We start from the raw sequence: 26591 nt of genomic DNA, 5'->3' as shown, positions 1-26591 counted from the left end.
CTTGCCATTTTTCTGCAATGCAAAACAAAAAATTAACTACTTACCAAGTCCCAAGAGATCGACAGTGGATTCTGGAACTTTCTTAGGACTTGCTTTAAGTTCCAGTTGTTGATCCTCTTTCTTTGGAAGCTTTATTTTTTAAGAAAAGGAAAAGATAATTAAGATTCTTATAGAAACCAAAATATCTTGAATAACTGACCTCATCCAGTCTCACATTTCATTTGAACCTCTTATTTTCAAAATTAGTGTCACTAGCATGTACAGGAGGTGGTTTGGCGAAAAGTATGACAAAATATGGGTGGCGCTGTGGGTTAAACCACAGAGCCTAGGACTTGCCGATCAGAAGGTTGGTGGTTCGAATCCCTGCGATGGGGTGAGCACCTGTTGCTCAGTCCCAACTCCTGCCCACCTAGCAATTCGAAAGCACATCAAAGTGCAAGTAGATAAATAGGTACCGCTCCGGTGGGAAGGTAAACAGCGTTTCCGTGCGCTGCTCTGATTCGCCAGAAGCGGCTTAGTCATGCTGGCCACATGACCTGGAAGCTGTACGCCGGCTCCCTCGGCCAATAAAGTAAGATGAGCGCCGCAACCCCAGAGTCAGTCACGACTGGACCTAATGGCCAGGGGTCCCTTTACCTTTACCTTACGACAAAATATAATGTTTCGTTGCAGTGTTTGAGCTAGTGTTATAATGGAACATTTCCAAGTAATCAAAATACTACACATACATTATTGCAACAATTCTTATAACAGCCTTTGTATTATTCTCCTCCTAATGCAGATGGCGAGGTAAGAATAGTTGTTTGCCTAAAGCTACCTAGCACATTCACAGCGGAAACATAACTTGAACTGGGGACCTCCTGGCCCACAGCTCACACACTTCACCACTAAACAACTATTGTCACGTGTCACACTTGTACACATACAACAAAGCAGTAAAGATTAAACTGTCAAACTAGGACAAAAAAACAAAGACCGAAATCCCCACTCAGCTCTGCCATTAAGCTCACCAGCTATCCCTGGGATAGTTATCATTCCTCAGCCTAGCCTTTGCTAAAAAGTTGTAGTGAAGATAAAATGTGGGGACAGAAACCACAAACACTGCTCTGAATTACTTGGAGGAGGACTGGGATATAAAAGTAGTAATAATAAATAACACATTAATCTACAGAAAAATCATACTGATGCATTGTCTCAGGCAGGATGAACACCACAAAGGATGGCTATTATTGAACATTCTACTTATTGTGGCATGAGGAAAAGACGCTTTGGTTTATTTCCCCAGCCATTTAATTTTAAAAATCTTTCCAGCTGGATGGAATTGTTTTAATCCTTTTATTATTCTCTTAATTTATTATAATGTTAAAATTATCTGTTGATTTTATTGTTTTGATAGTGTAGTTTTTGTAACCTGCCCAGGAAACGATTTTACAATGAAAGGTGAGGTGTAAATTCATAAAATATTACATTTTGCAGTGTTTCCTAATGAATTAACATATCCTTTCCCCAGAGGTCTAGAGCTAAAGCACCTTGTGTGAATTATGCAGGACCTTTTTATATAAAGAAGGTTCACCATGTGCACTTAAACTGAATAGCTTAGCAATATATTTTACTATAAACTATATTAAGTTTCTATTTCAAAATATTAGTTTCATTTACATATTATTATTCATCTAGGGATTTGAGCGGGGGAGGATTAATGCTCTAAATAAGTAAGTTTTATCTTGTACAATGTTATATTGTGGAAACCACATGGTTAAGCGCAAACACAGCCAGGGCAGAACAAAAGGATTGGCTCATGTGTTGCTCTCCAGATGTTGTTGAACTACTATCATCCCTAACTATGAGTCATACTGGCTGGGGCAGATGGGAATTGTAGTCCGACAGCACCTATCTTGGGCCTATCTTGCCATGAAGTATGTAGTACAAGGCAAATGAAACCACCTTGTTAAGTTGCATGTGTCAACTGCTATCCTATTGAACAGATAACTACTATGGGTTCACATATGCACTGCCATTTTGTGCTGACTGCAACATTAAGAGATACTTCACCATAGCCATTGTAGTTCAAACACCGCAAATAAAACTGCAGTTAAAAAAATTCCAGGGTGGTGGTGGATGATGCCAGTTTTGCTTCATCTTCAGCATATTATTATTAATTATTATTACTTTATTTCTAAAGTGTCCTTCATCCAAATGTCACATGGTGGTGTACAATATAAAACTAATAAAACTTACAACAAAATTTAAAAATCCATCTTTTTAAAAAATAATAAAGTTAGAATCAGAGTACCGTATTTATCGCTCTATAGGACGCACCGGACAATAGGACGCACCTTGTTTTAGAGGGGGGGAAACAAGAAAAAAAAAATCTCCCCCTCTCTGCCCAGCACCCCTTCAGCGAAGCGGCAGGAGGCGCTGCGCAGAGAGGGGGAGAATTTTCCCCCTCTTGTTTTCCCCCTCTAAAACAAGGTGCCGTTTAAGGTGCGTTCAGTCGCCTTCAGGCGGCTACCTTGGAAGCCTGGAGAGCGAAAGGGGTCAGTGGGCTCTCCAGGCTTCAGGTTCCTTTCGACCTGCTCTTTGGGGCTGGCAGGGGGAAGCCCACCACCAGCCCCAAAGAGCAGGTCGGGGAGCGGGGAAAGGCGTGCAGCGGAGAGGCTCCTGCCATAGCCCACCGCGCGCTCTCCCAGCTGGAGAGGTGACGCGCGACTACGGCAGGAGCCTCTTTAGCCCCGCGCTCGCTCTCCCGGCTGGAGAGCTGGTGCACAGCGGAGAGGCTCCTGCCATAGCCCCCCCGCGTGCTCTTCCGGCTGGAGAGGTGACACGCAGCTATAGAGGCTCCTGCCGTAGTCGCGCGTCACCTCTCCAGCCGGGAGAGGGTCCCGGGGGGCTGCTTTAGCTGCGTGCTCGCTCTCCAGGCTGGAGAGGTGGTGCACGGCTAAAGAGGCTCCTGCCATAGTCGCGCGTCACCTCTCCAGCTGGGAGAGGGTCGCGGGGGGCTGCTTTAGCCACGCGCGTGCTCTCCCGGCTGGACAGGTGACGTGCGGCTATAGAGGCTCCTGCCAAAACCGCCCGTCGCCTCTCCAGCCGGGAGAGGGTCTCGGGGGGCTTGTTTAGCTAAAGAAGCCCCCCGCGACCCTCTCCTGGCTGGAGAAGTGGTGTGCGGCTAAAGAGGCTCCTGCCATAGCCGCGCGCCACCTCTCCAGCCGGGAGAGGGTCACGGGGCTATGGCTTCTTCGCTCCATAGGACGCACACACATTTCCCCTTCATTTTTGAAGGGGAAAAAGTGCGTCCTATAGAGCGAAAAATACGGTAAATTCAATTAAACCAATCAGTGGAGATCAGTTTCAAGAAGTCGAAAACAGATATACAACTTCCTGCAAAGGGCAGAGTAAATTATGTATTTTTGAGAATTTATATTTTTGAAAATTAATATTTACCATAATCCATATCTACATTATATTAAACTGAAAGCCTGAACACTGCAGTTGTAAAGCAAAACCCTTTAGGAAGCATAGGGTGGCTGTAGATGAAGCAACTACTATTATTAGAATGCTTATGTGCTGCCTTTTTATTTAAAAATCTACAAGGCACCCAATAATCGCTAAAATAATACATTAAAAGCAGCAGTCCAGGCAGTATAATTAAAACTGGCAGCAACACCTACAGACATCTAAAACATCAACAGCAGGAGCAAAATTAAGCCAGTCATAGTACTTTGAAGAGCAAACGAATGCCACCACCTTGGGTAACTGCCGTAAGTGACAGGGAAGGGTTTGATAAATTTGGCAGCACTGTTAAGAAGGTATTACCATATCACCACCAACCATACTTCAGTGAGAAAGGGCATGTGAAACAGGGCCTCCAAGGAAGATTTTAAACTTGATGATATTACAGTGCATTCCAGTCAGATTACAGGAAATGGATAAAAATACTGAAAAGATGCTTGGGACAATTTTCATATTCTTACAGACAAGTGGCTTTATTTATCACAAGCACTATGTTGTTACATGTGTGAATGGACATTACATATCTAAGATCATAGAGAAAATATTCAAACCACCTCAAACACAGTGCTCCTTCAACTGAAACATCAATATGACAATTAAGAAATTATATTATCGATTTGGAGCTTGAACAGCTCAACCATTGCACCCATTCAATGAACCAAGCTGAGAGGAGGAAGGGTGCAAAACCTATTTTGATGAAAAGTCTACAGCAAATCTGTTAAATGGTATGCTTACGAATTTAGTGGGGGGTTTTTTAAATGTCATTCCACACAGTATTATTATATTTTACTGCAACAAGAAAAAGTCCTACTATAATACCATGTTAATTAAATGGGGGCAGGGAGCCCTGCTTAGTTTGAACCTTAATAAACCTAGAATAATAATATTGCCAATTAATATAGTTGTATATACTTGGCTGGGTTTATACAACTCCAAGGATTAATTTACTAGGATATGATCATCACACAATATGGAACTGATCACGGCAGCTGGAGAACAAAAGCATTATAGAACTTGCCATTACGATTCTTCCAGAGAATAGAAAAATACCAATCGTCAGTAGAACAACATAATGTAGTCAAGCCACATACTGCTCCCTAGGATAATTGCTCTTCTAAGTTCAACATGTCCTTGCTGCCAGCACCACAGGAGATATTTAAAGCTGCTCGAAAGAGTTCATTGATCCAATACAGCCTTCACAGTGAAAAACTAAGATTTAAGGTGTAAAAATATTATACTTAAGACCAGATAATGTCCAGATTATTTCAAATGAACCTTTAGACAACTTGAATGTAATCCACTGGGCCTTCTATCACATAGGGCAGTCTATATCCCAAACCTCTGCAGAAAATTAATTTTACAATGTTTTAAACTCTAGTAAAGCTAAGGCTACCAGAACCTTTCTCTTATTAGCTTTGGTATCAACAACAGTACAGAGCAGGTAGAGCGACTGTGCGTTATTCAGCAGTGGCAGCCCCCAAAATGTGTGTGGAACTCAAGGGTTGTATCCAATACAGCACGAGTGGCTTTCTGCTCATGCAATTGGATTTACCCTTCCTTTCCTCTCCCTGCATGGCCCCAAAGGCTTATCCAGAGGGTTCCTCAACCTTGTGGATGGTACATGGGAAGCTTTGGGGAAGAGGAGAGGGGTAAATTCTAATGTGCAAGCAAAAGTCTGTTGTGGAAGCAAAACAGTAGTACTGGCCATAAAAAAAACCCAAAAACTTTTCTAAAATTTTCCAGACTAACCTAACGCTAAATATTCAGAGAGAGAAAGAGGGAGGGGGAGGAGTGCTACAAAGAGCTACAAATAAAATGGCTGGTTTCACTTGGTGAAATGGTGCTAAATTTGAGCTGAAATCGCAGTGATTTTCAACCAATTTGAGTGCTGGGCTGAGTAACATAAAATGGTATGCTTCAGTAACTGTAAGCCGCTTATATGATTATACTGTTCCTTATTCTCTTTTACTAACAGTGAAATCTCAATATATTTTAAAATGGAGAGCATTAAGAGCCTAAGACCATTAAAACAAAAGAAAGCAAAAAACTCCATAGGTATTAAGACTAAAAGTTTGGTGAAATGAACATGTCTTAACCTCACACCTAAAAAACAGAAGAGACCAGTCTAAACTCCACTGGGACAAGTTTTACTTCCAATGCCAAGGCAGCATTTCTACTGATCATTAGTACCTTTGCCTTGCCTGGATTAAGCTTCATTCCAGTACTGAAAGTTCTCATATCCAAGTAGAAATTAAGTATTCTCTAAAGTTACGATTAGTAGGGACACGGGTGGCGCTGTGGTCTAAACCACAGAGCCTAGGGCTTGCCGATCAGAAGGTTGGCCGTTCGAATCCCAGCGACGGAGTGAGCTCCCGTTGCTCAGTCCCAGCTCCTGCCATCCTAGCAGTTCAAAAGCACATCAAAGTGCAAGTAGATAAATAGGTACTGCTCCGACGGGAAGGTAAACGGCGTTTCTGTGCGCTGCTCTGATTCGCCAGAAGAGGCTTAGTCGTGTTGGCCACATGACCCGGAAGCTGTACGCCGGTTCCCTCGGCCAATGGTCAGGGGTCCCTTTACCTTTAATAGCCACTTTAGAAACAGCCAGGAAGTGACAGAATGTAGTTTACCAAATTCAAAGTCAAAATTTAGATGCTCATTCGATGTCTAATTTGCTTTAAACATTTTGCCTCTAATAAGAACTCTTCTAATAAGTTCATCTTCTAATGTGCTACTGCAAAAAGCTTTCTTTAAAATATTTAAGGTTGATTTCTACCAAGTTTGGAACTAATTTAAGGCTTCCAAAGTTATTGAACAAAACCTTCTTCTACTCTCATTAAGAATAAACTATGTTTATATAGAAAAGTAACTGGATTCATTCCCCCTTTATTGCACTGATGGCAATAACGTTTATAAATGACTGCCTAAACATTTGAGAACTCCCTTAAGGCAAGAAAGTAATGTTTTCTATAAATCTATAAATCTTCAATGGGCCTGCAGATATTTTTCTCTGACAGCTCATATGCCCTTTTCATACCACTTACTTCAATAAGCATACATTTAAAAAAAGCTATTACTCATGCTGAAGCTTCTCATCTGAAAAAGCTGTTCAACACACCTTTCAGCCCTTTTTGTTAACAAAATATATAAATGTATAGTACTAGTGCAACCTTGTCAGTTAACATTTCTTTATTTCTCCATAATATCTGAATCAGGAGAGGCAGTGCAAGCACTGAAGCAGTTATTGAATGCAGTGGTGGAGTAAACGAGAACCAATCAACTGAGATTTTATCCTGGGAAGATTTGAGATTTTGTGGGTAGGTCACTCCCATGTCCAGAAGCCTGGCCAATTGCCTGCTCTGGCTGGTTGGGGTTCTTCTCCTTCTAAAGGAGCAGGTACTTCTTTTTATTGCTAATTATGTGCTTGGGTGAGAGGCCTTCATGAATATAAATGCTGCTTAAAGAAGCAATACAAATCCTTTGGGTTCCTTTTTAGAAACAGCCCTAAACACAAATGACTGCATCAGCTGTCAATAAACATGAACCATTATCTAAGTTGTGCTCTAGGTTCTCGACTAGGTTCTACATAATTAGCAATAAAAAGAAAATAATTTGTTTGGCATTATGTACAAGCCTATGTTTTCTCAAGTTAAGAGATTGAGTGATATATAAAACTGCCTACCAGGAAAGAGGAAAATATCCACTCCACTGTGGAAGAAAAATATTTTTCCCTTCTTCAAGGAAGCCAACCTTAACCAAGGTTTGGGAAAGTACAGTGGTACCTCGGGTTACATACACTTCAGGTTACAGACTCCGCTAACCCAGAAATAGTACCTTGGGTTAAGAATTTTGCTTCAGGATGAGAACAGAAATCGTGCTCCGGCGGAGCAGCGGGAGGTCCCATTAGCTAAAGTGGTACCTCAGGTTAAGAACAGTTTCAGGTTAAGAATGGACCTCTGGAACGAATTAAGTTCTTAACCCGAGGTACCACTGTATTTACTGGATGCTAAAGTGTTTTCAAAGGAACATTTTCCTTATAGAATTGAACCCACCAATTCTCCAAGTTTTCATTAGCTACATTCCTTGTTCCAAATTCTACTTAGCTATTGTTCACTTACATGTTTCTTGCCTTGATTTACTTAGTTTATTGCTTCTTATCTGTACAGATTAAGAATACATTAAAATAGGTAGAGAACACTACTATTTAATGAAAACGAGCTGAAAGTTAAAGTACGTAAACTAACTTTTGTATGAACAACCCCAGTGATTTGCCCATATCCAAATTACAGCAATATATAAACTCAGGTATATCTTAAAATATACTGGCATCACATATGTCCACTTACAATGGAAGTCTTTACATATGGGGCAAATTTGCTTAATCAGTCATCTCTAAGTGGTATACAGGAGATACAATAAGACTAAAAATAACTTAAAAGTATAAATGCAGAATTTAGAAACCCACTGGAATAAAACTAATAGATGTTTGCCCTAGGTGACCAAAGCTGTTACTTTGAGTTGGAAACACATTCATCTTACATTATGCACCATACATTCTTATTTATGCATCTATGTTAAGACATAAGTCAGTTCCTTATAAATCCATTTGAGTTTTCTCATCTTTTAGTAGACTCCTGCAAAAGACTCAGCTTAGCAATTTAATTAATTAATTGATCAAATCATAAGTCTGCTACATACACATTAGTGTCCATCAATGCAAGCATCTACTAATTCTGGGGCACATGATCAGATTTATCTTCAAAGCATCATATCAGAATGTTGGCATCAGTCTATCTCAAGAGACAATGAACTGTGCCTCCGGGGTGAAGTCAAACCGCTGTGTTAGCAGCATCAAAGTGACCTCCCCAGAATGCAAGCCTAGCCAGTGAGTCTGGATCTCCCTGGATGCCCAGATGACAAAACCCCACTGATGTGATCAGGAAAACAGAGCAGTATGTTTGGCACCAGCTTGGCTGCAGTAGAAGGAGGCGTACAATGCACCATCCAACCATTTTAGGGGTTCCACTCCAGATTTGTATAGGATTTACACCTTAGCTTTTTTCTTCTACTGAAGATATCCGACAAAGCAGCAGAGGTTTAGGATCAGTTTTCCTTCTCCTAGAAGGGCTACCATCTAGGAGATGCTGCTGTGTAGTTAATGTAAACCAGTGTGGCCCTTGAGTTAAATGTATTAAACGGCTGTCATCTCATCCAGTCCAGCATCCTGTCTGAACTATGCTGGGATAGAACTCTACCTATGTTCCAATGACCAGCATCTTGGACTTCTTGATATTCTTTCCCACAGACTCAAGTACTGATGCAGTTACAGCAATATGCCACAAAACCACAATATATCCATGCACTTCTGGAAATACCACCATATTAAGACCATTAAGTGAAGAGCTTAAAATAATGTTTTAAAATATCTAAATAAATCCACACAGCTGGGTCTGCATGATTTTAAAGGTAAACCCATATACTTTTCCTAACTACAGGCTTAACATTCCTCAATCTATTTTTGTTGTTTCATCACCTCTTGCTCATTTAGCTCCATCCATAAATGGTTATGCTATCATTATTTTATTTATAAATCATCAAAAAGAAGGAGGAAATAGCAGCATTCAGTTTTCTTTCCTTGTTTCTTTCTAGGCTAGCACAAAAGCAGGCAATTGATCAATATAAGATGTGCCAAGCAGGCTTGAGCAGTTATTTGTTTTGCAGTGTCCAACATGGGAATTAATGATTTCACAACACATCCTGGATCACAAAAGTCACTCTCAGAGCCTTCTCTGACCCACAGACATTAAGGAGCAAAGTGTTCGAAAAATGTCATGTATTCAATGGACTGTATTAATAACACCAGAACAGCTAGGCAATGCAGCCTATGAATTTCACTATGAACACTTTTTGAAATATATTCTAATGGATGCAGTTAAACTGTAATAACTCTACAGAGAACCAAAAAGAGAATCAATAAGCAAGGAAATCTTTCTAGTTGGACTACCTTTGATGGTATTATGTAGAATTAATTGATAATTTACTTCCATAAAAGCTGAAAAGATGGTTACAAAAAGAAGTATTTTTCAACCTCAGTGGAGAAAATGAAGGAATACTTTAACTTAATTTTTCAAGATCCTTGTCTCAGTGGTAAGTTGAAAGCCATATAAATCACCACTGCTGGAAAAGCCACGGCTTCTGGAGGAATAAAGGGTGGACAGGCTGCTTATTGGCAGCTGAAGGTCTTTAGGTATTAGTCTATAAAGCCATACAACTCTCCTCCTTCCCCACGGCATATTATTCTAGAAATTGAGACAACGTATGCCTGCAGAGGAACTGCAAAAAATGAGAGGACAACTTAACTTTTTTTTCACTTGCAAATGATGTCATACTTAAAAGTTCCAGCAGGTATTTGTGTGGCTTTCTTGGAACACTTTGGCCCCATACCAGAGTGGTAGGCAATTTTCTATTGATAGATGACTAAAGATTCTTTTGGAGATGGGGACTTGTGGACAGGCTGATATATAGATTAAATATTAGAAGTTTCTCCCTCCCCACCCCACCAGCCAAGACACTGTCAAACTATAAGGGCTAGAAACATGGATTTCTTAGGATTACACTGGCTGTTCAAAACATTTTATGGACTATTAAGCAGCCTGGACAGCATATTTTATGGGCCTCTGCTCTGGTAAACATGGAAATTCTTTTGTCTTGCCTTCATTGGTTACACATTCTTTTGGAGAATAGAGAACGAATACTGAACATGCATGTTTAGTGATTAAAAAAAATCCAGCCCTCTCCCATCTCCTTATATAAGCTATATATGCTGCTGTTGTTCTCTGTAAATGTATTCAACTATGATAATTACCAGCAATTGTTTCACTCCATCAGAATGCAGATTTGCAGTTCATATTATTAAAATGCTTGTAACTTGTTCTGACCCTCACTGCCAGAAGCCAATCTACGATGCTATGATTACTGGCCACATAAATTAATTTTATTTGCCTTTAAGCTGTCACTTAATCTTTTAGTATCCATAATTGCTGCGTGAACAAGAACTGCCACTCAAACCAAGATTCAGAGAACACAAATTTTATCATGATAATGAATGTTTTTTTAGCCCTCCCTCACTACAAAGGTGAGATGGGGGGGGGGATTTTTTCCTATGAAAAATCCAAATACATCTTTTGCTGCCTATCTGTTTGTTACTCCAGCCTAGTTTGTTAAGAATAACATTGAAGGTAAGGTTGGGAAATCAGAACAAAATTTATGTATGATGGTAAAATGTGTGTACGTAGAAAAATGGAAAATGTATACACAATAATTTTAAAAAAAGAAAAACCCGAATGTATTTGTTGTAATAAAACAAAATATATAAACACCAAACATTGTTACAGCTAATTTCAACATAATGAGGAATGTCTTTGAAGTTTTGCTGAAGGAGGGAAAGGCAATGTATGAGTGATCTTGCACATATGATTTTAATCCCTGGTGAAACATTGGAAGGGCATGCATGCCACAATCTTCCCTGCAGTGAGATGCATATGCTGTCTGCATCCCACTGTGAGGAGAAAACAATTGTTAGCTATAGAAAAGGGATGCAGAAAGTCTAATCACTCTGAATGCAACTTCTATGTTAACTGAATAATCACTGGAAAGCACTTTTGTTGTCATTTTAATTTCGTGTTTAATCCAACCTCCTTTTTCCTTGTAACCCTTACCATGAAATCTTTCTCTTAAGCCTCTTTATTCCCATCTTCTTGGCATGCTCTGCTTACTCAATAGGATGCCTTTCCTTCTGTACCATCACAGTCTGCATGTCCATCTGTATTGCTCCCCTTTTCTGTTTCTCAGACTGAAACATTTGCAGCCCCATTTCCTAGTGGCACTTTCTTTTTCCAGATCATAGAGGCTACCCTTTCCCCTCTCCCCAGGCACAAACATCTTCGTCTGCACCATCTCTCAGCTATCACCTCTTTCTTCATCCCAGAGGTCTTACCATATCTAATCTTAACCACATTCTAATCTTCATAAACCTGAAGTCTGAAGCCGCTGTTTACTTCCATTTTTCTTTCTTCATCCTACTCTCTCACACACCCTTTCCTTCTTTCATTAAAAATATATATGTGTTTGCTCCATTTCTGCCTCTATCTCACCTCTCTTTCATTTTATGCCTCCTTGGTTCAGCAGGAGCACAATGTAAGTCCTTCACTATCTTAGCAATTCACCCTAGTGAAAAGGAAACAAGGGAAAGAGAAACCTGTAGCATGGATGGCTGAACTGGGGCCATTCCAGCACACAGTTCTGAATTTAGGGAAAGGAGTTCCAATGCAGACAATGCTCCATCTGCACTGTTCCACTTATCACTGGATTTGGTATCCCAAGTCTACTCCCACTTTCTGATGGGCTTGGGAGTGCCTACGATTTTTCCAACAAGATGTGGGAAAGGGTCATGGACAGCAAATATGTGTAATTCCTTCAAGAGGCAGCAAACACAAAAGACCCATGTACACAGACCCCAATCAAGATTTGTGGAAGGGGCTGCTGCTCAGTGGTAAAGCACATGAATTCCCTGGCATCTCCAGGTAGGTAAAGATGTCTGGAAAAGATTTCTGTCTGAAACTCTGGAGAGCTGCCAGTCAGTGTAGAAACAAGACTGATATAGATGGTCTGACTCAGTATAAGACAACTTCCTATGTTCTTAGGCCTGCATAAGAAGCACAAAGAGCAGATTCACAAGTCGTTCATGCAACTGCTTGCCCTGCTTCAGGGTAACATCAAGCACTGCTTAGTGACTGAAGCATCTATGTGAGAAGTGGACAAGCTGAGCCAAAAATCTTATAAGGGTCTGAAAAAAATGGCTACGTATACTGTAGGTTAACTGAGAGACAGGAAACAAAACCCTAACTACAGTAGGAGTGACATGGTTTAACTGTAAATACTGAGTTAAGATTATTTGCCTAGCTTGGCAGGTAGTTCCCAAGACAGTGGTACCTTGGTTTACGAACTTTATCCGTTTTGGAAGTCCGTTCTTAAACCAAAGCCATTCTTAAATCGAGGCGTGCTTTCCCTAATGAGGCCTCCCACCGCTGATGCCCTTCCACTGTTCGGATTCTGTTCTTAGACCAAGGTAAAGTTCTCAAACCAAGACACTATTTCCAGTTTTGCAGAGTTTGAAAACCAAATCATTCTTAAACCGGACTGTTCTTATATGAGGTATCACTGTACTATCATTCTTAAAGAGGTCTGGTCTTGGATACAAAGGCTCAAAATAAAAGATCAGCCATCACTCCTTCAGGAATCCATGGACTATCACTTTCAGTAGTAAAACATGTTCTATTTCACAACTTAAAGAGCAATTCTTTTGACAAACAATCTCGGCACTCTTCATTCCTCTAGTTTTCTTCTGGACAAAAGTAATCCTTTTATTTATTAATAGCATCAATAGGAGCAAAAAGGGGGTGCTTCACAATAAAACAACAGCATCTTAGAACTCACTGCATTCCCATAAGTTGAACTAAACACACTGCTTTGATCAAATTAGTACCCATGTACAGATCAAAGAATAGGGCAGCTTCCATGCCGCCATTAATTTCTAGTACATTTCTCTGTACAAGGTTAAAACAATAACTGTCCCTGAAGAATTCACAACACTCTAGAAAACTAAAAGAGCAATTGGCAACAGTTGGCTGTACAGGATGATTTAAAACAGATTTGGAACCCTGCTATACTGTCATCTTATGCAGGCCAAGCTCCCTCTTATTAAAAGGCACAGCAAATCACTCTCCTTTTCCAGATAACCTGTGCCAGCTATTATTAGCACGAAAAGGCAGCTGGAAGAAGAGACCCAAGGCCATCCGAGAATGAGAGAATGGAAGTTTCTTTTCTCTTGTGGATACATTTGATGGAAGCTGTCATGAGCTTTTTTTGTCTCATTAGTATTTCCAGCTGAGATTTCCATGCAATTCATGCTGCTAGGTAGCAGTGTCATATTTAAGCTTTCAAAATTATTCAAACGACTTCTATTTCATGCATTTTAAATACACATTACAAATAGCAATATACACACACACAAAAATATTTTAGTAAGAGAAAAAATTAGCTTACTTTTTCAACTCCTAAGCATTTCAAAGGTTTTTCTGGCTCTCTATCTTTCTTTTTCTCTTCCTTCCTTTTTTCCTTTTCCTTCTGTGGGAAAGATGTTCTGTTATGAGTTTCAGATACGATAATCATTTAAAACACTGACAGCCATAGTTTCATCCAAGATAATGTTAATTTACTTAGGCATATTTATACCTTGCCTCTTATCTGAAGCTCTGAAACTGGCGGAAAATGTATTGCAAATACAATAAAATAAATAATACAATAGTTACTGTAACAGGGTAAAAGTGTACTTAAGTGGTTTCCCTTGTTCTTTGATGTTCCAATGGCCACTTAGCAGCTGAATTGCCTGGCCTGGAACTGACTGTTGAAGAGGCAGATATTAGGCCAAGACTTTTTTTACTTGCTTGTTGCTGCTTATGTATTTCACAACGTCTGGCTCTTGAGACAAATGCATAGATTTCAAGAAGACACTCACTGAGGATTGCAGGATCACACTAAGCTCTCAAATATTTTCTTCAGATGTAATAGTACAATGTCATAATCTGACTGTGTCTCACATCCATTAAAATTCCTGATAAATGGTAGAGGTCTTACCCAGGTAATTTAAAGTACCCTAGGAAGACAATGAAATTTGGGTTTCAGTACCATCCCCTGTCTTGTCAAGCCTCAAAACAGTGTAGCGTTACACCTGCACTAACACTAACTGTGGAAAGGTATCAAAACTCCATATACTATTGTAACAGAACAGGAAACAGGTGGGATATTGACACAACCACCACCTCAACTCTCAACCATGCAAGTTAAGTTTAGCTGAATGGATCTCTTCAGTTTACCTTAAAAGGAGGGGTACAATAACACTTGTGGTTTAAATTAAAATGTTTACAGACAAATCATGGGATTGGCCTAGAGAATACTTTTCAACATTATTCAAATTCAACGTAGAAAGCATCTGCATGCAACAAGCACACAAGGAAGAGGAGATACCTCTATTTTGTTTTTCTCAGAAGCAGCTTGCAGAGAAGGAGAAGATGCCAGAGGTTGAGAAGCATCAGAGGAAGACATCTGTACAAAGCAGATGAAAGATGAGAAAAAGGAGCCAAGGCAGATTTCACGAAGACTACAGAATAACCATCAATTTACTTTGCTCTTTCTCATTTATCAGAAGATACAGATGAAATACAGACAAGACAGAACAGAGATGAAATCAGCGACACAAAACATATGCATGTTGAGGATTACATGTTTTGGTTAACTTCGCTACTGAAAACATTAAGTGTTCCAAGGAAGACCAATGAGAATTCAGAATACTTCCTCAGACCAACCTAGCTATTTAACTAAAGCACACAAAATTTAACAGTTGTGCACAAGAGTACATGCTGGCTTGCTTTGCAAAGCATAGGTAAAGGTGAAGGGACCCCTGACCGTTAGGTCAAATCGCGGACGACTCTGGAGTTGTGGCGCTCATCTCGCTTTATTGGCTGAGGGAGCCGGCATACAGCTTCCGGGTCATGTGGCCAGCATGACCAAGCCACTTCTGGCAAACCAGAGCAGCACACGGAAACACTGTTTACCTTCCCGCTGGAGCAGTACCTATTTATCTACTTGCACTTTGACGTGCTTTCAAACTGCTAGGTTGGCAGGAGCAGGGACAGAACAACGGGAGCTCACCCCGTTGCGGGGTTTCGAACCACCGACCTTCTAATCGGCAAGTCCTAGGCTCAGTGGTTTAGTCCACAGCGCCACCAGTGTCTTAGTGCAAAATAAGCTCCTAGAAAAGAGACTGCAGCTGCTTTGCTCCCTAGTCATTTTGTGGCTGCACTCAGCTAGGGCATGTTTTGGTTTAACATATCATCCAAACAAAGGTTCATGGTTTAGCTCTCTCAAAAAAGGCCATAAGCTGCCCTATGATTTACAGCTTATGGTTTTTCTGGAGGCAGGGGCGTAGAAAGGGGTGGTGGACCGCCCCAGGTGCCCTCACTGAGAGTGGTGACATTTGGTGTGCCTATGACTCCCAAGCCTACCCCGAGCCGCCGGGGTAAGAGGGGGGAGCTGTGCTGCTTTGCCGGTGGCATTCCCCCCTTCCACCTTCATTTTGACAGATTGGGGGAGGCTTGGGAGCTGCAGGCAGGCAGCACACTGAATGTCCGCCATGGGCGGCTCACTCCGCCCCAGCTGCAGGGCACCCAGGCGGCTATCCCACACCTGGGAGGGCACCCTCTGCACCACGCCCCCCTCGGGAGCGTGCCCGCCCTGGGCGGCACGGGCATATGCTCCGCCGCTGTCTGGAGGGAGTCCAGGTTCAGATGACACTAAGTTAAACTGCAGCTCAGGACGGCACAGCAGAAAAACAATCAGGGAGGAGCAAAGCTGCTGCCATCTCCTTTACTGACACCTCCACGTTCACTTCTTCGCACTAAGCCATGGTTTGGGCTTAGCATTACATGCAAATTACATGCAGTTACCTCTTCATCTTTTTAAAAATTTTACTACAGCTTTTTCAAAAGGCAATTTTTTAAAAAATCAATAGTGAATGCTTTATGGATGAATTCACCAGAATATAAAATAAGAAATGAACTTGGATAAGATCACATCAGAAGCACGAGGGAAAATAATTACATTTCATCCATTGTTCAGTTTTATCCAGTGTGACTGTTGAAATATTAATGTCCTGAAACTGAAAATGAACACTGTCCCATGGGGAAGGGGAAGGAGGCAAAGGTGTCTTTGTTCTTGCTCATTCTAACAGAATTATTTATTTAAAGATTGAAGCAAAATAACTCAGAACTCTAAATGTATAACTTTCAAATAAAGCACTCCATTTTGAAACAGTAAAGGAAAAAATCTTCTTAGTTAATAAGGAACAGCCTTCTAACATAAACTGCCGGGTGTATTATAATGCAGTTTGTATAGTCTTTTGAGAATTTCTACATACACCTGTAATCAGCAGGGCATTTTCAGCATTCAACAAAGTATTATTCAGCTTGTTTATGAGCAGATGCAATTATCCCTTGAAATTTACTGCAGTATTTTCAGAAATTTCCATAAACTCCCAAAGAGCAGTCACAATCAGAAGGCCTAAGAAAGCCCATTGTTACCTCTTAGTAATAAACTTTTGAGCTCCTGCAAAGTAGAGGTGTGGGAGCCTTGAAATGCCAAATCCATCAGCCCAAGCTTTTCAGTTATCTCCAGAAACTAGGCAGGCAAGACAGTGCCACAGCTGGGACATTCTGCATGCAAAGCATGTTCTCCACCACTGAGCAACCGCCTCTTTAAATAAACAACGGCCAACTCTTGACATTACTAAGAGGCTCCATAAGCCACACGTGATATTAAAAATTCTGCTGGCAACATCTCATTGTAACACTTGGAACCACAGTGCTTTGATTAACAACTTCATTTCATTTGTACTCTCAAATTGTTACTCTGTATTTTCTATTCTTTGATTACTACAAACTATTTTTTATATTTAACTCTCACAAACCATAGCATTTGTTGTGGGTAGGAATATAACTTAGCAGTTTGTCTATATGAAAAATTCTATTTTGCTGTGATTATTCACTTCAAGAGCACTAAATTATTATTATTTTTTTAATGTCCACAAATTACAAAACACTGCTGTGCTATGCAGGAGCAGTTTTTATCGTATGGCAAATTTGCAACACTGGTTTCTTTGGTTTCTCTTCCGAGTCCAGCATTTCACCTATGAAAAATTCCATTTTATCCTCCAAGATATTTTGTTAGACCTAAGATGCATTTAAATTAACACTGTGAGGTCCAATGTACCCAAACAGCTTTTGGTTTAGCATTACGTGAGAATAAGGCCACAGGGTAAGTCAAACAACGGCTCAGCAAGAATGAGCAAGCAAGTTGGTACCCGGAACAAGAATCATGGTGACTTTGCTCCTCAAGGTCACTTGCTTGTTTTCACTAAGTAATAATTTGGCTTAGTATTACAAGCAAATTGGGGCTATTTTTTTGGAATGTGAAAATAGTAAGATTTTTTTTTTTTAAAAAAATGTTAAACTAAAGTCATTTTGAATAGGCAACTTTATTTTCGGCTAGGATTATAATGAATCTGTTGGATCCCAAAAGCAAATTAATATTATCTTTTAAAATGATGTATTAGGATTTTTAAAAGGTCAAGGTCAGTCCGCCAAGTAAAAGTTGTAGTAATATGATCAATGGGCTGATATAGATCACTGCACAGCAAAATTCCAATACGGATTTCAGGCAGAGGAATATAGGGGTGCCTTCTGTAAGTAGAGCCACACTGCTTACCTTCAAGCAGACAGGTAGCAAAAATATATGTTATTTGCATTTCAAGTTACCCCCCTCCCAAAAGGAGCTTGGTGTGAATGAAGGTGGTCAACAAGGCAACACATAACCATAGGCGCCGACTCCATGGGGCCTGAGGGGGCCCGAGCCCCCTCAAAAATTCATTTGGGGGGCTCCGCCCCCCCAATAATCTCGGGCGCCCCTCCAGCAGAGCGCCACCGCGGCCCCTCCCCCAGCCCAAAATGCACAGGGTCGGGCTGCATGCCTCCTGCCCTCCCTCCCGAGCAAAAGCTCCACCCAATTTCCTTCGGAGCTGATTAATAGGCGCAGCACGCTCTCCCCTATTCGCTCACGAGGAGGCGGTGCCACTTTATCTGCATATTCATGAGCTTATTAATTATTCATGAGCTTTCGCGGGCTCCCCCAATATTTTTTATAAGTCGGCGCCCCTGCACATAACCAACTTATGGAGTTCATTGCCATGAGAATAGCAAGTGCTCACTAGGTCAAATGACTTCTCAGAAGGTCTAAAAGGATTCCTGGAAGTATGGTAATTAGCCATAACAGCAGAGCTGAATGTTAAAGCTGTATATCTCTGATCATAACAAAGGATTGCCGGCTCAGCCATGCAAATTGGTGGCCACTGTCAGGGGATACAATGCTTGGCTAGAGGAATCCCTGTTCTGATTCAGCAAAGCAATTTCCATTTTACAGTTAATGAGTTTACATGCCCACGTCCTTTTCAGTAGCAAAGGTTCTCGTGAGCCTTGAAGGAACATCTATCAGTACCCCACCCATCAGTTTAGAGTCACAAATACTTGACAGCAGGTTTCAATCACGTTCCTCTTCATTCTCCCTAAGAGTTCCTCAGCTTGTAGGCATGGTGCAGTACTTTATTTTTCAAGCAAGTCATTAACACCAATTCTATGATTAACGATAATCAGTTTTTTCCTGTCTCTGTACTGACAGGGTTGGTCTTTTATAATATGTCAGCAGGGAAACTTTTTTGCTCTTTGTGGTCAATTTTGACAGATGGGTGGAACAAGCACAGCATGTAAATCACATGGTGTTGTGATATCACATAGTTAGTAAGCAAGTGTCCTGTTCACTTGTTAAAATCCATGCACAGTGATTGCAGAAGTGACAGGAAGGGGAGGAATCGCAGAATCACAGAATTGTAGAGTTGGAAGGAACCCTGGGGTCATCTGGTCCAACTCCCTGCCATGCAGAAATCTCAGTTAAAGCATACATGACAGCTAGTTGTCCAACCTCTACTTAAAAACTTCCAAGCAAGGAGAGCCCACCACCTCCTCAGGTAGTCTGTTCCACTGTTGAACAGCTCTTACTGTCAGAAAGTTCTTCCTGGCTTGCAGAGGGTAGCCCAAAATGCCTCTGATTTCCCATCCTGCTACAGCTGCCCCATGCCCTATCCCATGCCTTGTGAGAGGGATCCATCAACTGCCAGGAGCAGCTTTGTTAGGCGGATCACAGTGGGCTGTGGAGGTGGGGAGCAATCACTTAAAATATGTCATAGTATGCATAATTTAACTATATTACAACATGGACATGTTAAACCAAAATTCAGAAGAAATTGATCGTTTACTTACACTGCTGATATTAACAGCATTTTTGTCATAGTATTTCTTCTTCTCGTATTTATCCCTGATGAAAAATTCCACAGCTCTGAGATCAGATAACTTAAGGAAGACAGAACACAGACCAAACTAAAGAGGGTTTACAGTACAAAACATTTAATTCCCAGTTATATCCTAGATAAGATCTTTAAAGCTAGAAGCACACACGTTCAATTTTAATTAGTATTTTAGCAAGGTCTCATTCAATACCTGATTTCATATAAGCACACCTTAATACATCGAGCCTTCTAGCATAAAATCTTTTGAACTACATCTCAAAATGCATGTGAGGAGTGACTATATGATCAGCATTAGTAAGCAAAAAAAAAAAAAAAAAAAAAAAAAGAGCTCTTTAAATTTCCCCCAACTTTCCTAGTTCAGACTCGAAAAAGTTAGGGAGGTGCACTTTCTTGACTAATGTAGTCACACCTATGCTATACACAGTTAATGCTTCCCTGCTGGCTATCAATGGGCTAGGGGTAATTTAAAAAAACAAAAACAGTTTTTATAGTTCCAAGCATGTTCAGAAGTCTTCATTACAGTAAGTTAGAACTAAAAGCCCTGAGTTTTAGCTAGCCCTGTTGTCTGACATTTCCCCTTCCCCTCCACAACTCTGGTAACACTTGGAGACAGGTCAGGGGAAAGGCACTGTTAGAGGTGTGCCACAAAGCCATTATAAATCATGTCAGAATGGATGGGTGCTAGTGCTGGCTCCGAACTGAGTGGACTACCTTCCAAACTCTGTTTCCAAAATGTGTTACCATCACTAGTTCACATGCACTAGCACTAGGCCTAGGCCTGGTACATAGGAATGGGAGATGCCTCAGAGATTGTCCAACCAAAGACAGGGGTAGAGGTCATCTGGGTTATGCTTATTTGTGATATTTTTTTTTTGCACTACTAAAAGTGATCTACTAGACCAAGCTCTTTATCATAATATTGCTACATATTTAGCAGTATTTAACCAAATGTTATCTCTGAATACATTATTATTTGGAATAAACTAAAAACTGTCTCACAATTCATTGGAAACCAATCGTCCAGTATTTTTTCTTGTTTTTACTCCTTTTCAATTTAATCACTCTATGCACGGTAGACTATAATCATGTACGTTGTAATAATACTCAAATTACTATTGTCTTCTCCCAGTATGGCAGTGCACAAAGGATACTGATCTGTTTGTGGTCTTCGAAAGTTCTCTGGTAGATTAGCTTCATAGAGTAGCCTTGCCTTGGTATTTCCCATCTCCTGCATGCACTAAAAGCAATAGCAAAAGAAAAAAGATGAACCATTTTAATTCTTATTGAACACACAGCCACTGAAGTCATAACCATTTGTACGTGAAAGTCATTACTATCAAGATCAATGGGACTTTTGAGTATTTATAGTTAGAAGTGGCCTGTAAATGTGTAACTATTCAAGCAACTACTTTTGTAGTCATTTTTCACAAGTATAATATTCTGGCTTTAGGCCTTTTCATGAAATCTTCTCATGGAATTATATTCTGCAAAAGCAACAGTGCTGACGTGCCTTGTATGCTTTCTGCAAGGTAAAACTTTCAAACACAACAAAAATCCTAAGGTATGACTCTTAACTGATTTCTTGCTACGTGTAGCAAAAGCTTGTGGAAGTATTTCAGAGTTCTGCACTGTTACAAGGAGCAGTCAAGATTATTAAATGGAAGATTTTTAAAAAATCAGGGAAAAGAACCCTCATTTTGTCAGTTTCCCCCTTTTTTCCTTTGATAGCAGATAACTATTTTAAGCATAAGTAACGTGCATAAGTTTTGTCTTGTTGGGATAAGGTTGCATAGTATTGCCTAAGCAATGATAAATTCTATTGTAAGTTTTTGGCAGGGAGATATTATCTGGCACTTTTAGTGTTGAGAAAAAGGTAATATCCCTATTGAAAATGTTTCCGCTACCATAAAATATCCTGCACACTGCTTTTATACCGTAACATAAACTGCTTCTATATTTTTGATGTTGCAAGTACTGTATTTTTGACAATTTTGCTTAAACTGCCTTTTGATAATTAAATGTCACGTTTCTAAAAATTTATAGCATTCTACTTACGTGTATTAATGGACAAAATGATAGTTGACAGGAACAGGTCATCAGGCTAAGTGAAGTTATGTTTTTGTTGAAAAGCTGGATAATGTAACACAAGTGAAATGCTCCTGTAAACTGAAAATCCTTAAAGACTGTCGTCAGAAGCTATTTTGAGATAAGGCAAAACAGGACTGATTTATCAAACATTCTTGTGACACCCTCCAAAAAGCAGGCCTCTCTTTTGGAGAATTGCCAGGGTGCACCTTGATTATCAAAACAACTGGGACGATGCTCCCCCTTTCTTCAGCCTGAAAAACTGAAACTGATACTATTACCACCCTGATTATTAATGAGGGCAATATGAAGGTTCTCTCTGCCTTCAGTAAAAATCACTTCTTTTTAAAAAAAATGCAATTGGGATCATGTTCTGAATATGGAAGAAGCCCTAAGAAAAATGGGAGAAACTATGCCAAAATAGATCAGGCTCTGAATAAGTGAACAAAATAGAGGGTCAAAAGTTTCAGGGCATTATTCACTTTATTGGCTAGAAAGCTTTTAATACTGTTAGACTATGCAAGTTGCCACAATACAAGTTTGGCAGCACAAAGACAAGCCATTATTAGCATGGAACGTCAACCCATTTCATTACTCTTTTCACACAGAAAATGGTAGCTGTCATGTGGAAGCAGTTTCAAACAGCCTTCAATATGTAGTCTTGATATTTTAAGTAGATATGAATACTGAAATCCGCAAGGGAAGCAAACATAGTGGCTGCCACATAGTGTCCTCCTAACGAAAATGCCTCTAACTAAATAACAGCTGTTGGTCCTTTTTTTTTTAAGGTAGGCAAGAATAATCCATTTTACCAATTAAGCTTGTGAAATAAACTTTCCAGAAGATTTCTGCTGCCCCCACTATAACTTTAGTTTTCTTTACCTGTATTTGTTCTGGTGTCCATTGGTCTAAGTTGACAGACTTGACCCTTGATATATGAACCCCCAAATTTCGATGAATTCCAGCGCATCTGATACAAATAAAGACACCTGTGTTCCAGGAAGCCCATCGTGGACCTATGGGAAATAACTGATATGAAAATATTGCAAGATCTGGCTATGTTTTAAAATAAGTTTTATTTCGGGCATATAAATGCAACTGTCAGCCTGCACAGTTTAAGACTATCATTCAGACAGTCCATTTGCACATATTACTGCATGTAGGCCTTTGCTTTTACTTCCCAGGCAGTGGCCCATTTGCATAGCATCACAAATTGCTTTTCCAACTCTAGGAAGATAATAATATCCAGCAGTCCATTGGATCAAAGTCTTCTACAGTTATAGTTCAGTGGTTGCCAATCCAGCACCCTTGGTTGCCATGGCACCTGTGAAGGCTTCCAGTGGTGCTTATTGGCAGGTGTCCCAGACTCTGAGCTTTCATTTTTTTAAATCTCTAGCCCTCTTAGAAAGATATTGGAACAAAATGGGCAGTTCCATTCATTCATTCATTTTATATACCACCCTTCACTGGAGGATCACAGGGCAGCTTACAATATAAAAGCACAAAAATACATACCATAATAACAAACACAAACAATAATCCCCCCTGCCCCCAGTTTAAAAGGCCATAGATTGTTTAATTAGCCAAATGCCTGTTGCCTAAAAATATGTAATGAAGGCGCCAGGCAAGCATCCATGGGGAGAGCATTCCATAAGTGGGGAGCCACCACAGAAAAAGCCCGTTCTCGTGTTGTCGCCCTCCAGGCCTCTTGCGGAGGGGACACGCGAAGGGCTCAAATTATGATTGCAGGGTCCAAGTTGGTTCATATGGGGAGAGGTGGTCCTTGGGGTATTGAGAATTGTGTGAAATGTGAGTGGTGTAGTACCCTACGGCTGTGTGGTAGGATGTGTAAGTGGAAATTATGGGAATGGTTGCTTGACCAAATTATTTTAGTGCTAGAAGGGGAAACAGGCAATCTGCAAAACATAAGGAATAGTCCCATGGTCACACCTACATTGACCTAAGATGACATGAATGTGGGGTGCCATAGGAAACTGATTCACATGATAAAACACAAGCACACGTGACCCTTTTCTTACGTCACAGATTTAAATTCCATAATGGTCTCAACAAAGTTAAGTTGAACTCTTATTAACAAAAGATTTTTGTGTGTTTTTGAAAATTAAAGGAAGTTGCAATGGGATGATAACCCAAACAACAGATTTGTTGGGTAGAACTGCCTCAGGTAAAAGGCACATTCAAATGGTAGATCTTATTTATTTTATCTGTGAAATTTTCAGTGCTACTAATGACAGAATAACACACACCAACTGTTTTCACATGGCATTTTATCATTATTTATATTGCCCATCTGTATGTTTTGAATATAAGCCTGTGTATTAGATTACACATTTCATTTAAAAACAAGAACATCCTTCTAACTCATTTAACATTTACAACTAATGCACTCAATGATAAAATATGTTATCAGCACCACATGTGAAAATGCCCAAATGGCAAAAACAAATTTAAGGGTGACTTATGCCTTTACAAGTATCCAGCTAGCATCATAGCCAAACATTGGAGAGACCTGTCAGGAGTAAGCATGGACTAATGGTATCAAATAGTATGGCAAACAGCCTTATTAGAAAAACTAACTAATAAACTGAAACTGACATGGGGACAAATAGAAGATGCCTTCACCCCAGTATGGTTCCCCTTTATCACATACATAGCCCAACAAGTCAACAACAAGAATCCGTCGACAGCATATGTATCAATCTGGCTAACCTGATGCAAAAATACACACACACATACACACACACAAATCTCACTACAACCAACCACACCCTAGGCCACCCCCAACCTCTCTCACCACCAAGGAAATGCAACAAGCAAATAGTAAGAGAACCCATAAAAGTGATGCTGACACAAAACCCCACACAGTGTAAGTAGAAGAATAGAAGCAGAACCACCTGAGCCTACCCCACTCACCATTCCTCCTCCCCTCTTTTCTTCCCAACCTAATACTACATGCAACACTAATGTCTCACAACAAATGAAACTGATCTGTAGAAACTTGAAAAAAGAGACAATGCACGTATTTTTGTAAACTAAGATAGATGGATGGATGGATGGATGAATGGATGGATAGATAGATATAGTATCCAGCTTCCTCCTTTCCAAGGGTGCAAATGCTACTGCAGGGGAGAGAGGAAGATGAAGGAGAAAAGTCCCAGCAAATTTGTTATACCCCATAAGGACTTATAGCCTGCTGTGTCGCAGCTACTTCCAGAGAAGTCGTGATTTATATGAAAGACTGTCACAGCTGGTGGGCCACTCTCTTTTATTTAGTCTCAGCCTTTAGTATTTGGACTAGAAAAGATCCTAAGTAATGGCCATATTCTTTTTTGTTATGCTGGTACAGCAATAGAACACTCATAATGGAATTCCCCCCCCCCCAAAAAAAAACTGTCAATGCACTTTGAGAGATTTTAGAACTCTTAAGTTTATACATTTATTTAAAGTAGGGGTGGCCAATGTGGTGCCCTCCAGATGTTATGTACAGCAACTCCCAATATCCCTGGCCATTGGTCATACTGTTGAGAGTTGGCAACATCTGCCAGTACACTGATTTAAAGCGTTTTCCTTGCAAGCTTTCAGCTAATAGGCTTCCAGAGCAGCTTAAAAACGGTCAATAACCAATGCGATAGTTCTTGCCAGCAGGCTCAAAATCCGAAAGGCTCAAAAGAAAAAACAAGGATGGGGAAGGTGAAAGGAAAAGCAAAAACAAACACTTACAGTGATTGAAAAAAAGTTTGGCTGAGTGTGATTAGCTTTCTCCAAACTAACCATAAGATGTAACCAAGGTTTGTGCTACAGTTTAAAGCTTGTAGTTTGTCTAGGAGAGCTCTAGGTTTGAAGACATTCTAAGACAAACTATGGTTTAGCTAAGTGTAGCAGCAGAATGACCAGGGAGGAACAAAGGAGCTGCAATTTCTCTCCTGAAGGCTGCACATTTATGCTAAACCATGGTTGCAAACCATAATGTGCAAACCAGGCCATAGCTGGTCTTGGATCAAAGACAACGAAGTGGCCCCTGCTTCCCATCTCACCCTTTGTTGTAGTCTGATGGATTGCCTGCTGCTATATTTTGCTCTGTTTCTGTTTCTGGTTGGTTTTTTTGAGCTATTTTTTCTGCTATGAGTTGGAAACAATTTATAATACAGTGGTGCCCCGCAAGACGAATGCCTCGCAAGACGAAAAACCCGCTAGACGAAAGGGTTTTCCATTTTTCGATGCGCTTCGCAAAACGAATTTCCCTATGGGCTTGCTTCGCAAGACGAAAACGTCTTGCGAGTCTTGCGATTTTTTTCGCTCCCCCCTTTTTCTAAGCCGCTAATAGTCTTTTAGCTGCTAATCCGCTAAGCCTTTAATAGCCGCTAAACCGCTAATAGCGCTAATCCGCGAAGAGGGTTGCTTCGCAAGACAAAAAAACCGCTAGACGAAGAGACTCGCAGAACGGATTATTTTCGTCTTGCGAGGCACCACTGTAGCTTAAGATTAGCTTGAGCTTTGTTCACCAATATCAAGAGACTGGCAGAAAGATTCAATTTTATATCATTTTATCATTTGCAGCTTTTAAATTTTGTAATTGGTGTTTTTGTCCTGATATGGTCATTGATCGTCATAAAATGACTTGCATTTGCACTGTTAAGAGTACCTCTGAAGCCTACCAAAAGGTCTGAAACTCATAGTGAGCACATCTGTGGTAAGTCCAAAATTGCATGTTCATGGGTTTAATGAGGGGGGGGGAGAATTATTAAGTGGGAAAGGTAGCCACAGAAGCCACTTTCCCATGTCATTTGTTTTATACGTATTGGATGAAAGAGAAAGTACCAGCTCAATCATTATATCATAAAGGATCAGACATACTGGAAAAAAAGCTTCAAAGAAGGGATTCTGGGTCATGATATGGTTGCCCAGGAATAATTATACTCTGATTTGCATGAGTGTATTATAATCATAC

At 40.3% G+C, this 26591-nt stretch overlaps 1 protein-coding gene and 1 long non-coding RNA gene across 5 annotated transcripts in view; one reads left to right on the top strand and one right to left on the bottom strand.

Moving 5' to 3' along the window:
• SMAP1 (small ArfGAP 1) overlaps positions 1–26591 on the bottom strand; it is a 64541-nt gene that overhangs the window by 15835 nt on the left and 22115 nt on the right. For 2 of the 3 annotated variants that reach the window (XM_081186935.1, XM_081186933.1), the window contains exons 2-7: positions 22505–22638; positions 20689–20774; positions 19491–19566; positions 14593–14670; positions 13612–13692; positions 45–129 (exon numbers count right to left, since the gene is read on the bottom strand). In XM_081186935.1, the coding sequence (XP_081043061.1) occupies positions 45–129; positions 13612–13692; positions 14593–14670; positions 19491–19566; positions 20689–20771 (403 nt within the window). In that variant the 5' untranslated portion in view covers positions 20772–20774; positions 22505–22638. The remainder of the gene's footprint in view (positions 1–44; positions 130–13611; positions 13693–14592; positions 14671–19490; positions 19567–20688; positions 20775–22504; positions 22639–26591) is intronic. The other variant, XM_081186934.1, reaches the window with a different exon arrangement.
• Positions 1–26591, top strand: part of LOC308583156 — a 289914-nt gene that overhangs the window by 246063 nt on the left and 17260 nt on the right. The gene's annotated exons all lie outside the window — the stretch shown is intronic.

Source organism: Podarcis bocagei (assembly GCF_964188305.1).
Source record: "Podarcis bocagei genome assembly, chromosome: 3".
Taxonomy (NCBI): Eukaryota; Metazoa; Chordata; class Lepidosauria; order Squamata; family Lacertidae; genus Podarcis; species Podarcis bocagei.
The sequence above is the reverse complement of the archived record's forward strand: the minus strand, read 5'-3'. Positions and strand labels throughout refer to the sequence as shown.